The sequence below is a fragment of the Oncorhynchus mykiss genome, chromosome 12 (genome assembly GCF_013265735.2).
Source record: "Oncorhynchus mykiss isolate Arlee chromosome 12, USDA_OmykA_1.1, whole genome shotgun sequence".
Lineage (NCBI taxonomy): Eukaryota > Metazoa > Chordata > Actinopteri > Salmoniformes > Salmonidae > Oncorhynchus > Oncorhynchus mykiss.
Genome location: NC_048576.1, coordinates 21,889,154 through 21,902,698, shown reverse-complemented (window position 1 = coordinate 21,902,698; position 13,545 = coordinate 21,889,154). Strand labels below are relative to the sequence as shown.

Below are 13,545 nucleotides of genomic sequence, written 5' to 3'. Positions count from 1 at the left end.
TGCACACAATAACTAACTGAATTTCTAAAAGACAAATTACTTACTTCTGTACTTTGGGGTACTTCATCTCTGAGATGACATTAGTGGCTTCAGTTTGTCTTTGTTTCAGTTTAAGGGGCCACATGTTGTCCACCCAGTCCACTAGATCCACCTATAAGAGAGAGTTGACAGTTGGCATTCACTGTCAAATTTGCCCTTGTTCATAATGGATAAATTAATCAAAAACTGGCGGTGCCATCTTACCACAGTGGGCCTCTTGACGAGGTTCTCCAGTTTGGTGTGGCTGAACTCCAGGCTGATAACATTAAAGAGTTTGTCCCGCTCCTCCTCAGGCGTCTCATAGTAGCGGACAAACTGGGCCATGCTCATCTCAGAGCCTTTCTGAGTGCTCACGTCCATCACATCAACGGCACGACGGCTACCTGCAAACACAAACACAGCAGTCTTACCGTAAACCTGAACACTACCATGTCACATGAGAGATCCTATTAGAGGTAATTTAGTAAAAAGTGGCATTTAACTATAACTGATTTCAGTCTGACTTTCTGTAATATAGATGGATAGGCCTATGTGTATTGTGTCTGCACTGGAAATTTCTGAAATGCATCTTGGTAAAGTGAGTCATCTAATGTTTGTTCCATAAGTGAAAGAACCCTGCATTACAGGCTTAAAAAAGGTTTCCATCAACACCCACACACTTTTTGACTTGACACCTTTTCCGGCAGCATGCTTTTCATTCATCAACAAATGCAGGGTATTGTTGAGTACAGTGTGGGCCCCGCTGTCCAAACTAAATGATGAGTCTAAGAGAAGTATTTATGCAGTGAAAGGAATATGCCTAATATTTAAAAGATAGACTTACCAACCAAACCCTTAATCTCACTGACGGTGAACTCCGGGTCTGGCATTCTGTATTTTTTCAAGAATGAAGTCAAGATAAGCATATTACCTTCAAACCATTCCACAAAACCTAATATTTAACCAAGGCAAACAATAACATTTAATAGGCTAAATAGGACTTTATTGTTCACACGTCTTCATATTGTACTCATCTCTCACCTGAGCCCCAGTCCATCTTTGGCTTTGAAAATAAGAGGGGTCTGAAGTGCTTCTCTTTGAACATACTCATAAGTGAAATCTGAGAAGAAGAAAAGTGTAGGTGTTCATTATATCTTCACTCTGCACATGGTACAGTAGAGTACAATTTGTGTGTGTCTCAATGGCTGCGTTTAGACAGGCAACCCAATTTTGGTATTTTTTCCCCACTAATTGGTATTTTTTTCCACTAATTGGTCTTTTGACGACTCAGATCAGCTCTGAAAAAGATCTGATGTGAAAAGATCTGTTGTGGTTGGTCAAAAGACAAATTAGTGGAAAAAATATCACAATTCAGCTACCTGTCTAAACACAGCCATAGATGTGTGAGGACATCATGCACAAAGACGAATTAACCAAATGGAACTTCTCCCCTAATGTGTGTGAATGCAATGGATGAAAAGGAAGAACATTTTAAAGGCCCAATGCAGACATTTTTATCTCAATATCAAATCATTTCTCTGTAATAATTAAGTACCTTGCTGTGATTGTTTTCAATTAAAATGCAAACAAAAAATAATACAGTAGCTTCTTAGCAAAGAACAATTTCTCAAGCAATCATTTTCCTAAGACTGTCTGGGAGTGGTCTGAGTGGGGAGGGGAAAATGGGAAAACTAGCTGTTATTGGCAGAGGTTTGGAATGCTCTTTCTTATTGGTGTATTAACTAATTTACCACTTGGTGATGTCACAAGGCACACCACAACTCCATCCTACCAAAACAGGCTGAAATTTCAGGCAGTCTTTTCAAACAGCTCTTACACTAAATGGGCATTATCACAATATTATTCCAACCTCAGTGTGGAAATATATGAAATACAAGGAAATTACGTGTTTGACTGCCCTGGCCTTTAAGCGTGTCCACCAGTGAGGGGACAGTGAGTGTGGTAAGCTAAAATTATGAATTAAGCATTTTATTTTAAATTACCTTTGCCGTCCATCAACTGAACGAAATGTCTGTTGTACGAATTGCTAACAAGTTTCTCCTCCAGATTAAAACCCCTGACATTTGCAATTTCTTCAACATCAGAGAAGTCCTCATTTTCGTCGTACATTGTCCGGCAGATGGAGCGCTAGTAGAGGAATGAAAATACAGGTTATAAAAGTATGAGACAATATTTATCACGTCTTACCAATAATGTTCTCAAAATACTAGAGTATATAATGAATATGCAAGTATAGCTTTGAATAAGGGCGGTCGTTTCAAATTAGAAAACGCATAGGCCAGGCAGTACATTATCTTATGTAGGCTCGAGAAGAGACCACAATAAAACAGTGGTGCACGTGGCTATGCTGTATTTGTGGTTGTAGGTGGGCCTTTAGCTGCAAACACCTTTTACATATGATTAAACAATGCTAGTTAATAACCTCAATCGTTATGTCCAAGACAAACATTAACATAACGTGCTAAGATGCACAATAACAACGGTACGCAAAGTCTGAGTGGGCTTGTGAATGACGTCTATCATTTTCCAAGTAAAATATAGCCTAAGTAACTACATAAAGCTGACGTTTGTCAAAATTTAACATATGACATCTTCTGTTCTGAGGGTCAATGAAATGACGATAAACTAGGCTACCACTGATATCTCAGCTAACCTAGCTAGCTAGTCCAGTTAAAAGCGAGGCTAGCTATGCTAGAATAGGGTAATAATGCTACACACCAGCTTGCGTCCAGAATCTGCACCAGCTTCCATGATCTGAGCCCTTGCCTAGTGTATCTGTTCAGCCCTTCATTAAAAAAATTATTATAATCACATTTAAACTAATTATCACTGCGTTTCGACTCAACTAAGTGGTAACCATATTTGTTTTGTGCTGGATAACGTCACCGACAGAATCAAAACATTGTTGGACAACGTCATGCGTCACCTCCCACACTACTTATTCTTCACGTCAACTATGAAAATAGTTCTGAATGTATAACAAACAAATGCTATTACATTTATTTATCCGACTTTTTCGCGGTCTGTCATAGACCTACAATTGCATGCACAACAAAGGCTGCTTGGAGTCCGCATGCATGCTCGCTCGCTCTAGTTTAGATCCCTCCAATATGGATATATTGCATGCATGTACGCTATTGGGCACAATGGGCAGTGGGAACATTGTCTAAAATGATTCAATTGATTATTGCAAATTGTTAGTTAATAGCTAGACATTTGTATCAACGTGTCATGCGAATAGCTAAATTATAATCATCCACTGTCGTTCAAATTATTATAAATAATTTGCAAGTATAACTGACACTGTTTGTTTCGCATTCTTCAACGGCATACGTTTCAGATAGCCAGGTTCTATTTTCCACGAGTGGCCCTGCATGACTGACTAATGACAGTAACCAAATTATTGTACGCACTATAAATATCGTTTCAGAGTAACTAGTTACAATGTGAAAGTTTAAAGTATTTCTGTTTGTATGATCCAACTAACTTATTATACTTATTATGGATAGGCAGAATTGTGCGTAGTTTATTAAGCTTCGCCGCAATGGCTTATGGGTGCAGCCAGCTCGAGCGAAACAGCAGGGTCTAGGTGTTCGGTTCAGAGGCGCTGCAGAAGAAGTAGACGGTATGAAGTTTAAACAGCGTTATGCTTACAATACTTTGTCATTATTTAATGTCAACATAGCGCTAACGAAAATCGATTGAAAGTATCTGAACTGCTGCCAATTTCTACATCAATTTATTTGGACACCGAGGATGTTATCTCTGGTTAGCTAACGCCTATCGTTATTATTAAACAGCCACATACGAATCAAACAACGCCTGTTCAGTCTATTCAATTTCAGCGGCACAATGAGTCTGAACGAGCATTCATTGCAAGCACTGTCTTGGAGGAAGCTTTACTTGAGTCGAGCAAAACTGAAGGCTTCCAGTCGAACGTCTGCTCTACTATCTGGGTTCGCTATGGTAAGGAATATACTCGCCCAAAGATGCATTGCAGCAAAGGCAAGTCTTTGCTGTCCATAGCATGATGACGGCTAGGCATCATCCAAAAGCAGAATCCTTGTGTATTCATCTCATGTTGTATAGATTCTTTGCACCCCCTAGTTTTGCATTGCAGTTTTTCTTCATTTTTAAAGATCATGTCTGGATGGAATTTTGACAGCACGTTTTTCCCCCTTTATAGATCTCTAGTTCCAGACGGTCTGTCTTGAATGCTATTTTTTTCTGATACATTTCATACTGTTACTATCCCTTTCTCCTCTCTAGGTAGCAATGGTGGAGGTACAGTTGGACACAACCTATCCTTACCCACCTGGTCTCCTCATTGCATTCAGTGCCTGCACCACTGTGTTGGTGGCCGTTCACCTTTTTGCCCTGATGGTTAGTACCTGCATCTTGCCTAACATTGAGGCAGTCAGCAACGTTCACAACCTCAACTCAGTGAAGGAGTCTCCACATGAGAGAATGCACCACCACATCGAGCTGGCCTGGGCCTTCTCTACAGTCATTGGCACCCTGCTCTTCCTGGCTGAGGTTGTACTCCTCTGCTGGGTCAAATTTCTACCCATTAGGCCTAAGAACCACAACCCCAACAATGGGACCATATCTGCAGGTGTGGCTGCTGCCATCACCTCCACCTCTATCATGGTGCCTTTTGGCCTGATATTTATAGTATTTGCTGTACATTTCTACCGTTCCCTTGTCAGCCACAAGACAGATAGGCAGTTCCAGGAGCTGGAGGAGCTATCCAACCTGACCAGGCTGCAGAATGAGCTGGACGGCAGAGGGGAGTCCCTCATGCAATCCCCCAGCTCTCAATTCCCTTAAAGACTGACCACTCTGACAAGATAGATATCTCTACCACGACAATACTTTTGCCATTAGTTTGACATTTCTATTAAAAACACAAAATAATTTATATGAAAGTGTTGTGCTACTCACTGTTTGAAATGTTGACATTTCTAGATTTTTTTTACTTGCATATAACTGTAAAACTATGCCACTTAACGCATGTACACATTTTCAACAGAAAAAAACACCACTGTCTTAACTGGCACTTGGAGGATTGTATTGTGGACAGTTTAAAAAAAAATCTATTTACCTTGCAGGTAATAGTGCATGGGGCTGAAGAGGGCTCTCATTAACAATCTATTGTGATAAGGTGGCTTGCTTTATTGTTATGAGCACCACTGAAGGTCTTATGGTGTTTTCAAGACAACTCTGAACCTCGCAAGTTAACATTTGCGTAGAGCTTCCTATTGGACGATTCTGATATTTTCGAAGTGGGAAACCCATTCCTCATCTTTCTACAATGAGTTTCCAAGCAGGGAAGGTCAGTTTCGAGTTGTCTTGAATGTGGCATTACTTCTGTAAGAGGTGAATATGTTCCGTATTCAACCTAATATTCTGACTTTTACTTTTTAGAGTTAACGTTTGATATTAAATGTAATCGGCCTGCTTAAGTTATTTGTAGTCCAAATGTTACTGCATAAACTCACAACAGTTTACTACTATGTAAACTATTTGTTATTGAAATAAACATTTTGTACCGTGGTTGTCTGAACAATGTTTTTGTGACATTGAAAAGCTATTTTCACTGCTGCTTAAACAGTGAATACAGAAATGAACTGCACATATTCTTTCTCAACACAATTCACTTCGTAAAAGGTGTTATGTTGCTTTAATTTCCTGTCAAAAGTGCACCCTCTGACTTGTTTGTACATTGAGTTGGTAGGTCTTGGTAAATATAGAAAAGTTTGGTCATACGCACATCCTTAAACCTTTTCTTTTTGTTTTGCTTCTAGGATACATTTTTTAATACCTCAAATTGCCATTGGAGAATGATAGACAGATGGCGCTGTGACCTCATTACAAGTCTGATCATGTTCAGTGGTCCTGTTTCAGAGAAGTAAAGTTACTAAGATCTTACTCATGATGATATGCTCTCTTAATTGAACAATTAATGGCATTTTACTACGTGTCCAGAGATCAACAGAGATGAAGCACAACAGGAGGGTGGTCCTCCTGTTGTCCTTCTGTGGTATGTCCTATTCACTGTGGTATGTTGACTATGTTTCCATTAAAACTGATTTTACATCCAACAGATGTACCTTAAGCAGAGAAAGGTGGGACACCTCACCATACAGTGAATTGATCATCACCCTGGGTTCAAATACATGTATTTTATTTGTTATTTTTCAAATAATGCAGCCTGAAGCAATTACTTACTTTGGAAGTCATTTTAAAGTATTTTCAAATACCTGGGTTTAATGCATGGAAGTGTATTTGAGTATTTTCAAATAGCTGCCAATACTTTCCCAATTACATTCCAATATTAAACTACTTGTCTTAACAAATATCAGAATACTTTGAAATGTATGTGATAGTAATTGAGATATTTGAACCCTGGTCTGCTTGGGGGCTCAGCACCATACCTGCAACACCCAGTAAAATACAAACTTTTAAATGCTTCAAAATACAAAGTATGTACCTTAGGAGTTGTGTATATTGTGGTTGTTGTTGTTGCCTCTTCTCTTCCAAAGTCCATTTGGCCACTCGGTCCACCCAGAAGCCCTCATAAAGCTGACCTTTGTCCAGGTAAAATAACTCCCCATGCCCATACAGTTGCCTTCATACCGTTTTTTTTTCCCTTGATTCCCTAATTTGAGTTGAAGCCAATCTCAAAACCTGACATACTGTTATAGTTTACACCCAAATCCATGCAAATCCAAACCGAATTCAGTCACGTTGTTCTACCAAATACATGTTTTATGAAGTAATTGCTGTTGCCACAGTAGTAACAGACTTGTGTGCAATATTTCGTTCTTGCAGTGTTTCATTGAATTCCAGACAAATTGTGAAAGTTGTGGACAGCTCATCTACACTAATAAAGATGCATGCAAATGTAGGCTACAATTGCTTAATATACCTCAACTCTCCATTTACACACTGGAAATCAACTTTGTCTTGAACGCACCCGTGGTGACAGTCATGGGACTTCCATGTAAGATAATATGCCCTGTCCATGATGTTTGTCTTCAGCCATTCTCCCTCAGATACAGTATAGTGGGAAAGGAAAAAAGTGTAGGTCCTATAGTTACATCCTTATTACCTGTTGAAATATTTTTAAGAAAGAAATGAAGAGAACCAGTCACGGTCCATGGGTCTAAATGGTGACGCAGTAAAATAAAATGTATGCTTGATCCGAAAGGTGGTCGGAGTCGCGGTATGGATGGTGTGACGCAATTGCCGAGCCTCTTGAGACACAGTGGCCAAATTGAGCTCTGTACCGCATCGCCGTGCATAACGAAAATGTTTTAACAATGCAGAGGGATCCGTATAGGTCCGCATTGACATGATTGGTTGATGGTAAGTGGAGGCGGGAGGTCTAGTATAAACACAAACTCACTTCCTTGACAACTTCCTTCACAACAGCTCTGCACTGTTCCGTGAAGCGCAAGAAGTGTGAATGCCCTACAGAGGCCATATCACCCACCCTAAATGCTGCACGGCCAATGAAGATGGAGGGTTAACGCCTTTAAACCTAGGCTATGTCATGCAACAGTAGTACCATGCGTCTTGCTCTCCAACTAATCCCCTGTGTATTCATCTCCATAGACTGAATAAACAGCATCTTACATTATCAGCAAAAATATTGTAATCAGATTGGATATTTTTGAAAAATTTGATGATTACTTCGATGATTACTTTTACATTCAGAAAGGATGTTAGCGAGAAAAAATCGGACACTGCTGTTTTCTCAATGACATTCAAATCAGTATTGAAAAAATGCGAAAGTTTAAATTTGTTCCACCTGAACGAGTCTGACCACAAATCAGAGCCAACTATGATGACACGCCAAATTAGTTGGATCAATCGCGGGAAAAGAGCAAGAATAGGCTTTTGTAGGCTACAGTCCAAGCTATGTCTTCCAATAGTGAGATTGCTGTCGTTATCCAAATATTAACCAATTTGAATAAACGCTTGGAGGTAAGGATGACAGCAGTGGTGCAGTCTATGGTGATACGGATATCACTTATTATTGATATCTACATAGCGCATTGATGTGAATCACTGCTGCTTTCTCATTTAGCTATTTACGCCTTACGGATGGTGGTTGTTGTGGATGGCTGTTCACAAATCTAAAATGTGTAGCTGAACCCATAATGGTTCAATTCAAGAAGTTTAAACTGCCTATCAATCATTGTTTTTGAAACCTGTGGACAGCCAGTCAAAAATGCTCTCTTGTAACAGCTGCATAGTGCTGATCCAAGCCTATGGAATAAAAGTGGGGCTTTAATTGCTCAATCCAATTCATGCTGATAAAATAAATCCATAGGCTTAATGGACATATGCTCAAACTCGCACACTTTTGATAGACTTAAAAGGGTCAATCTGTAGTTGCTACATCCATTTTTGGACTAAATTATATATCAATTGGTCTTTGAAGAATATAACTTCTGAATGCTAACTTATCAAATAAAAACTTATAAACTGACACACTCCATGAGAACCCAAAATATAAGCTTGTTTTGCTCCAATGTTTTTAAACATTATAAATGTAAACAAACACTGTATGGTATGGAACGCTATTTGACGTGTCTAAGCATGTTGACCAATCAGGACCCGAATATTACTGCACGTCACATAATAATTTAACATTTCATTTTTTACATAGTTATTACACATTGATTACACTATCACTCGTATTTCATGTCACAACGATTCACCAATATGTATGCTATTGTAACGGATGTGAAATAGCTAGCTAGTTAGCGGTGGTGCGCGCTAAATAGCGTTTCAATCGGTGACGTCACTTGCTCTGAGACCTTGAAGTAGTGGTTCCCCTTGCTCTGCAAGGGCTGCGGCTTTTGTGGAGCGATGCTTCGTGGGTGACTGTTGTTGATGTGTGCAGAGGGTCCCTGGTTCGCGGCGAGGGGACGGTCTAAAGTTATACTGTTACACTATGATGCTGGTAAAGTTGTGTCTGGCGCCCATGCCGCTGCTGCACGAGCGCAGACACAAGCTCTAGAGACAGTTGGCGCCCATGCCGCTGCTGCACGAGCGCAGACACAAGCTCTAGAGACAGTGCTGGTCGTTAAAAAAAGCTAGCTAGCTGATGGATGCAAACTATGTTCTTCCCAAAAAACATAGCTACAACGACAATCTGTTTCAGTAGCTGTAGTTAGCTAGCTAACTACATCTAAAATACCCCTAATTTATAAAACGGTTCTTATTTGATTAATGGTGGTCAGACCCACAATAAAGATTAGCCACAACAGTGGAATTTGCTGTTTGCTTTCAACATAAAGGTCTCTCAATGAATGTCAAATGCAAATAATACAAATAGTGGAATCATGCCATACTGAAATAGATCATGCTAAATGAGGTTGAAATGTTCTTATATAAATTCAACAAACGTTTAATTTGACAAAAATCTGTTGAAATCACACTGGATCTATTAGACTTTAGAATTGCATTGGAGGCATTCTTATTTCACTGTACAGCCTCTATGGATTAGGTTATCAGTCTACTCAGTGACACCCAGAGAACATTAGCATCGTAGCTCTGAGGAGGATGTTAGAAAAAAATATATTGGGTATTGAGTAGACTGATAGCCCATTTCATTGATCCCCTATCCTTAGGTAAAGCTGTACAGTGCAATATGAATGTCAATACACACACTTTTGATTACTGTCCAGTATTATGGTCAAGTGCAGCAAAGAAAGAACTAGCAAAGCTGCTGCTGGCTCAAAACAGAACAGCAGGCATTGCCCTTAACTGCGCATAAAGAGCTAACATCAACATGCATGCCAGTCTATCCTGGTTGAGGGTTGACGATAGATTAACTGCTTCTCTTATAGTTATGAGAGGTATTACTGTAATGAAAATTCCAGATTGTCTGCATAATCAAATAACATTCAGCTCAGACACCCATACATACAGAAAAAGGTTTTATCTCCCTCACCAACTTCAAACATCTGCTATCTGAGCAGCTAACCGATCGCTGCAGCTGTACATAGTCTATCGGTAAATAGCCCACCCAATTTACCTACCTCATCCCCATACTGTTTATATTTATTTACTTTTCTGCTCTTTTGCACACCAGTACATGACCATCTGATCATTTATCACTCCTGTGTTAATCTGCAAAATTGTAATTATTCGCCTACCTCCTCATGCCTTTTGCACACAATGTATATAGACTCTCTTTTTTTCTGTGTTATTGACTTGTTAATTGTTTACTCCATGTGTAACTCTGTGTTGTCTGTTCACACTGCTATGCTTTATCTTGGCCAGATCGCAGTTGTAAATGAGAACTTGTTCTCAACTAGCCTACCTTGTTAAATAAAGGTGAAATAAAAATACATGTAAAAAATACCCCACAAGACATGCCATCAGGGGTCTATTCACAGTCCTCAAGTCCAAAACAAATTCAAGGCCACACAGACACACTAACATACCATTTTTTTGTTGTTGTATTGTTTGTATTTCATTGTATTTTACATTTGTGTGACTATCCTTGTGTATCAGTGTTATATTACTTGTGTTTTTTTGTGGAACCCAGAAAGAATAGCTGCTGCTTTGGCAAATGCTAATTGGGATCTGAATAAAATGATACAAATAAACAATGAATAACACGTTTTTAAAAATAGCATGACTATATACAGGGAGTACCAATACCAAGCCGATGTTCAGGGGTATGAGGTAATTGGAGGTAGTCATGTATTCCAATGGCACAGGAGATGGCTGCCGTTTTACGTTCTCCTAACCAATTGTGCTATTGTGTGTGTTTTTTTCGCGTTATTTGTAACTTATTTTGTACATACTGTTTCTGCCACCGTCTCTTATGACCGAAAATATCTTCTAGATATCAGGACAGCGATTACTCACCTCACACTGGAAGAAGATTTTTTCTTTAACAAGTCGGAGGCAAAGGATTTACTTCAGACACACGACAAGGCCCTCATCCCTGTCAATCGCAGGAGAAAGAAACAGAGATATCGGGGAGGTAGGTCGGGGTGACTTGCAAGGATCCGACGGCGAGTGGGTAATCAGCCTTTACCATTAGTCCTATTAGCCAACCTACAATCATTGGATAACAAAATAGTTGAACTACGATCATGTATATCCTACCAACGGGACATTAAAAACTGTAATATCTTATGTTTCACTGAGTCTTGGCTGAACGACGACATGAATAACATACAGCTGGCTGGGTTTTCGGTGCATTGGCAAGATAGAACAGCTGCCTCCGAGACAAGGAGTGGTAGTCTGTCTTTATTTGTAAACAGCTGGTGCACGAAAAATAATAGTAAGGAAGTCTCAGGATTTTGCTCGCCTGAGGTAGAGTAACTCATGATAAGCTGTCGACCACAATATTTACCAAGATAGTTTTCATCTATATTCTTTGTAGCTGTCTATTTACCACTACAAACCGATGCTGGCACTAAGACCGCACTCAATGAGCTGTATACGGCCATAAGCAAACAGGAAAACGCTCATCCAGAGACGGTGCTCCTAGTGGCCGGGGACTTTAATGCAAGGAAACTTAAATACGTTTCTCCTAATATCTACCAGCATGTTAAATGTGCAAGCAGAGGGGAAAAAACACTCTAAACCACCTTTACTCCAAACACAGAGACGCAAACAAAGCTCTCCCTCGCCCTCCATTTGGCAAATCTGACCATAATTCTATCCTCCTGGTTCCTGCTTACATGCAAAAACTAAAGCAGGAAACACCAGTGACTCGGTCAATAAAGAAGTGGTTAGATGACGCAGATGCTAAACTACGGGACTGTTTTACTAGCATAGACTGGAATATGTTCCGGGATTCTTCTGATGGCATTGAGGAGTACACCACATCAGTCACTGACTTCATCAAGAAATGCATCGATGACATCGTCCCCACAGTGACTTTCCGTACATACCCCAACCAGAAGCCATCGATTACAGGCAACATCCGCAATGAGCTAAAGGGTAGAGCTGCCGCTTTCAAGGAGCGGGACTCTAGCCCGGAAGCTTATAAGAAATCCCACTATGCCCTCCGACAAAGCATCAAACAGGCAAAGCATCAATACATGACTAAGATTGAATCGTACTACACCGGCTCCGACACTCGTCGGATGTGGCAGGACTTGAAAACTATTACAAACTACAAAGGGAAGCACAACCGCAAGCTGCCCAGTGACACGAGCCTACCAGACAAGCTACATTTTCTTCTATGCCCGCTTCGAGGCAAGCAACACTGAAGCATGCATCAGCTGTTCAGGGTGACTGTGTGATTACGCTCTCCATAGCCGATGTGAGTAAGACCTTTAAACAGGTCAACATTCACAAGGCCGCAGGGCCAGACGGATTACCAGGACGTATAATGCGAGGGCATGCGCTGACCAACTGGTAAGTGTCTTCACTGACATTTTCAACCTGTCTCTGACTGAGTCTTTAATACCAGTCTGTAATGTTTCAAGCAGACCACCATAGTCCCTGTGCCCAAGAACACTAAGGTAACCTGTCTAAATGACTACCGACCGACCCGTAGAACTCACGCCTGTAGCCATGAACTGCTTTGAAAGGCTGGTGATGGCTCACATCAACACCAATATCCAAGAAACCCTAGACCCACTCCAATTTGCATACTGCCCCAACAGAACCACAGATGATTCAATATCTATTGCACTCCACAATGCCCTTTCCCACTTGGACAAAAGGAACACCTATGTGAGAATGATATTCATTGATTACAGCTCAGCGTTCAACACCATAGTGCCCTCAAACTCATCACTAAGCTAAGGACTCTGCGACTAAACACCTCCCTCTGCAACTGGATCCTAGACTTCCTGATGAGCCACCCCCAGGTGGTAAGGGTAGGTAACAACACATCCGCCACGCTGATTTTCAACACGGGGGCCCCTCAGGGGTGCGTGCTCAGTCCCCTCCTGTACTCCCTGTTCACTCATGACTGCATGGCCAGGCACGACTCCAACACCATCATTAAGTTTGCCAATGACACAACAGTGGTAGGCCTGATCACCGAAAACAATGAGATAGCCTATAGGGAGGAGTTCAGAACACTGGCTGTGTGGTGCCAGGATAACAACCTCTTCCTCAACGTGATCAAGACAAAGGAGATGATTGTGGACTACAGGAAAAAGAGGGCCGAGCACACCCCCATTCTCATCAATGGGGCTGTAGTGGAGCAGGTTAAGAAGTTCAAGATCCAGATCCAGTCACACTCCAAACTCCACTATAGCCAAGACCAAAGAGCTGTCAAAGGACACCAGAAACAAAATTGTAGACCTGCACCAGGCTGGGAAGACTGAATCTGCAATAGGTAAGCAGCTTGGTTTGAAGAAATCAACTGTGGGAGCAATTATTAGGAAATGGAAGACATGCAAGACCACTGATAATCTCCCTCGATCTGGGGCTCCACGCAAGATCTCACCCCGTGGGGTCAAAATGATCACAAGAACGGTGAGCAAAAATCCCAGAACCACACGGGGG

At 40.8% G+C, this 13,545-nt stretch overlaps 2 protein-coding genes across 8 annotated transcripts in view; one reads left to right on the top strand and one right to left on the bottom strand.

Annotated features, from left to right (window-relative positions):
* The window catches only part of LOC110537201 (lysine-specific demethylase 2B), a 41,535-nt gene extending 34,159 nt beyond the window's left edge, over positions 1-7,376 (bottom strand). For 4 of the 6 annotated variants that reach the window (XM_021623053.2, XM_021623055.2, XM_021623054.2 and 1 more), the window contains exons 1-6: positions 6,533-7,376; positions 2,022-2,166; positions 1,060-1,138; positions 863-909; positions 244-422; positions 45-151 (exon numbers count right to left, since the gene is read on the bottom strand). In XM_021623053.2, the coding sequence (XP_021478728.2) occupies positions 45-151; positions 244-422; positions 863-909; positions 1,060-1,138; positions 2,022-2,166; positions 6,533-6,589 (614 nt within the window). In that variant the 5' untranslated portion in view covers positions 6,590-7,376. Of the gene's footprint in view, positions 1-44; positions 152-243; positions 423-862; positions 910-1,059; positions 1,139-2,021; positions 2,167-2,757; positions 3,320-6,532 lie in introns of those variants that run through there. The other 2 variants (XM_021623057.2, XM_021623058.2) reach the window with 2 other exon arrangements.
* LOC110537204 (calcium release-activated calcium channel protein 1) lies at positions 1,838-5,595 on the top strand. Of its 2 annotated transcripts, none has more exons than XM_036937206.1 (2): positions 1,838-1,980; positions 4,309-5,595. In XM_036937206.1, exon 2 carries the CDS (start codon positions 4,315-4,317, stop codon positions 4,867-4,869), a length of 555 nt encoding a protein of 184 aa, XP_036793101.1. In that variant the 5' UTR covers positions 1,838-1,980; positions 4,309-4,314; the 3' UTR covers positions 4,870-5,595. The 2 variants fall into 2 exon arrangements, with proteins under 2 accessions (XP_036793101.1, XP_021478735.1); XM_021623060.2 differs by lacking the exon at positions 1,838-1,980 and adding an exon at positions 3,581-4,005.
* Positions 7,377-13,545: the final 6,169 nt, after the last annotated feature.

What these genes read in the sequence shown, in the direction of transcription:
- LOC110537204 (XM_021623060.2), top strand. Translation starts at nt 3,892, where the DNA reads ATGAGTCTGAACGAGCATTCATTGCAAGCACTGTCTTGGAGGAAGCTT. An exon ending in TACTATCTGGGTTCGCTATG is followed by an intron (nt 4,006 to 4,308) that starts GTAAGGAATATA and finishes TCTCCTCTCTAG; the next exon opens with GTAGCAATGGTGGAGGTACA.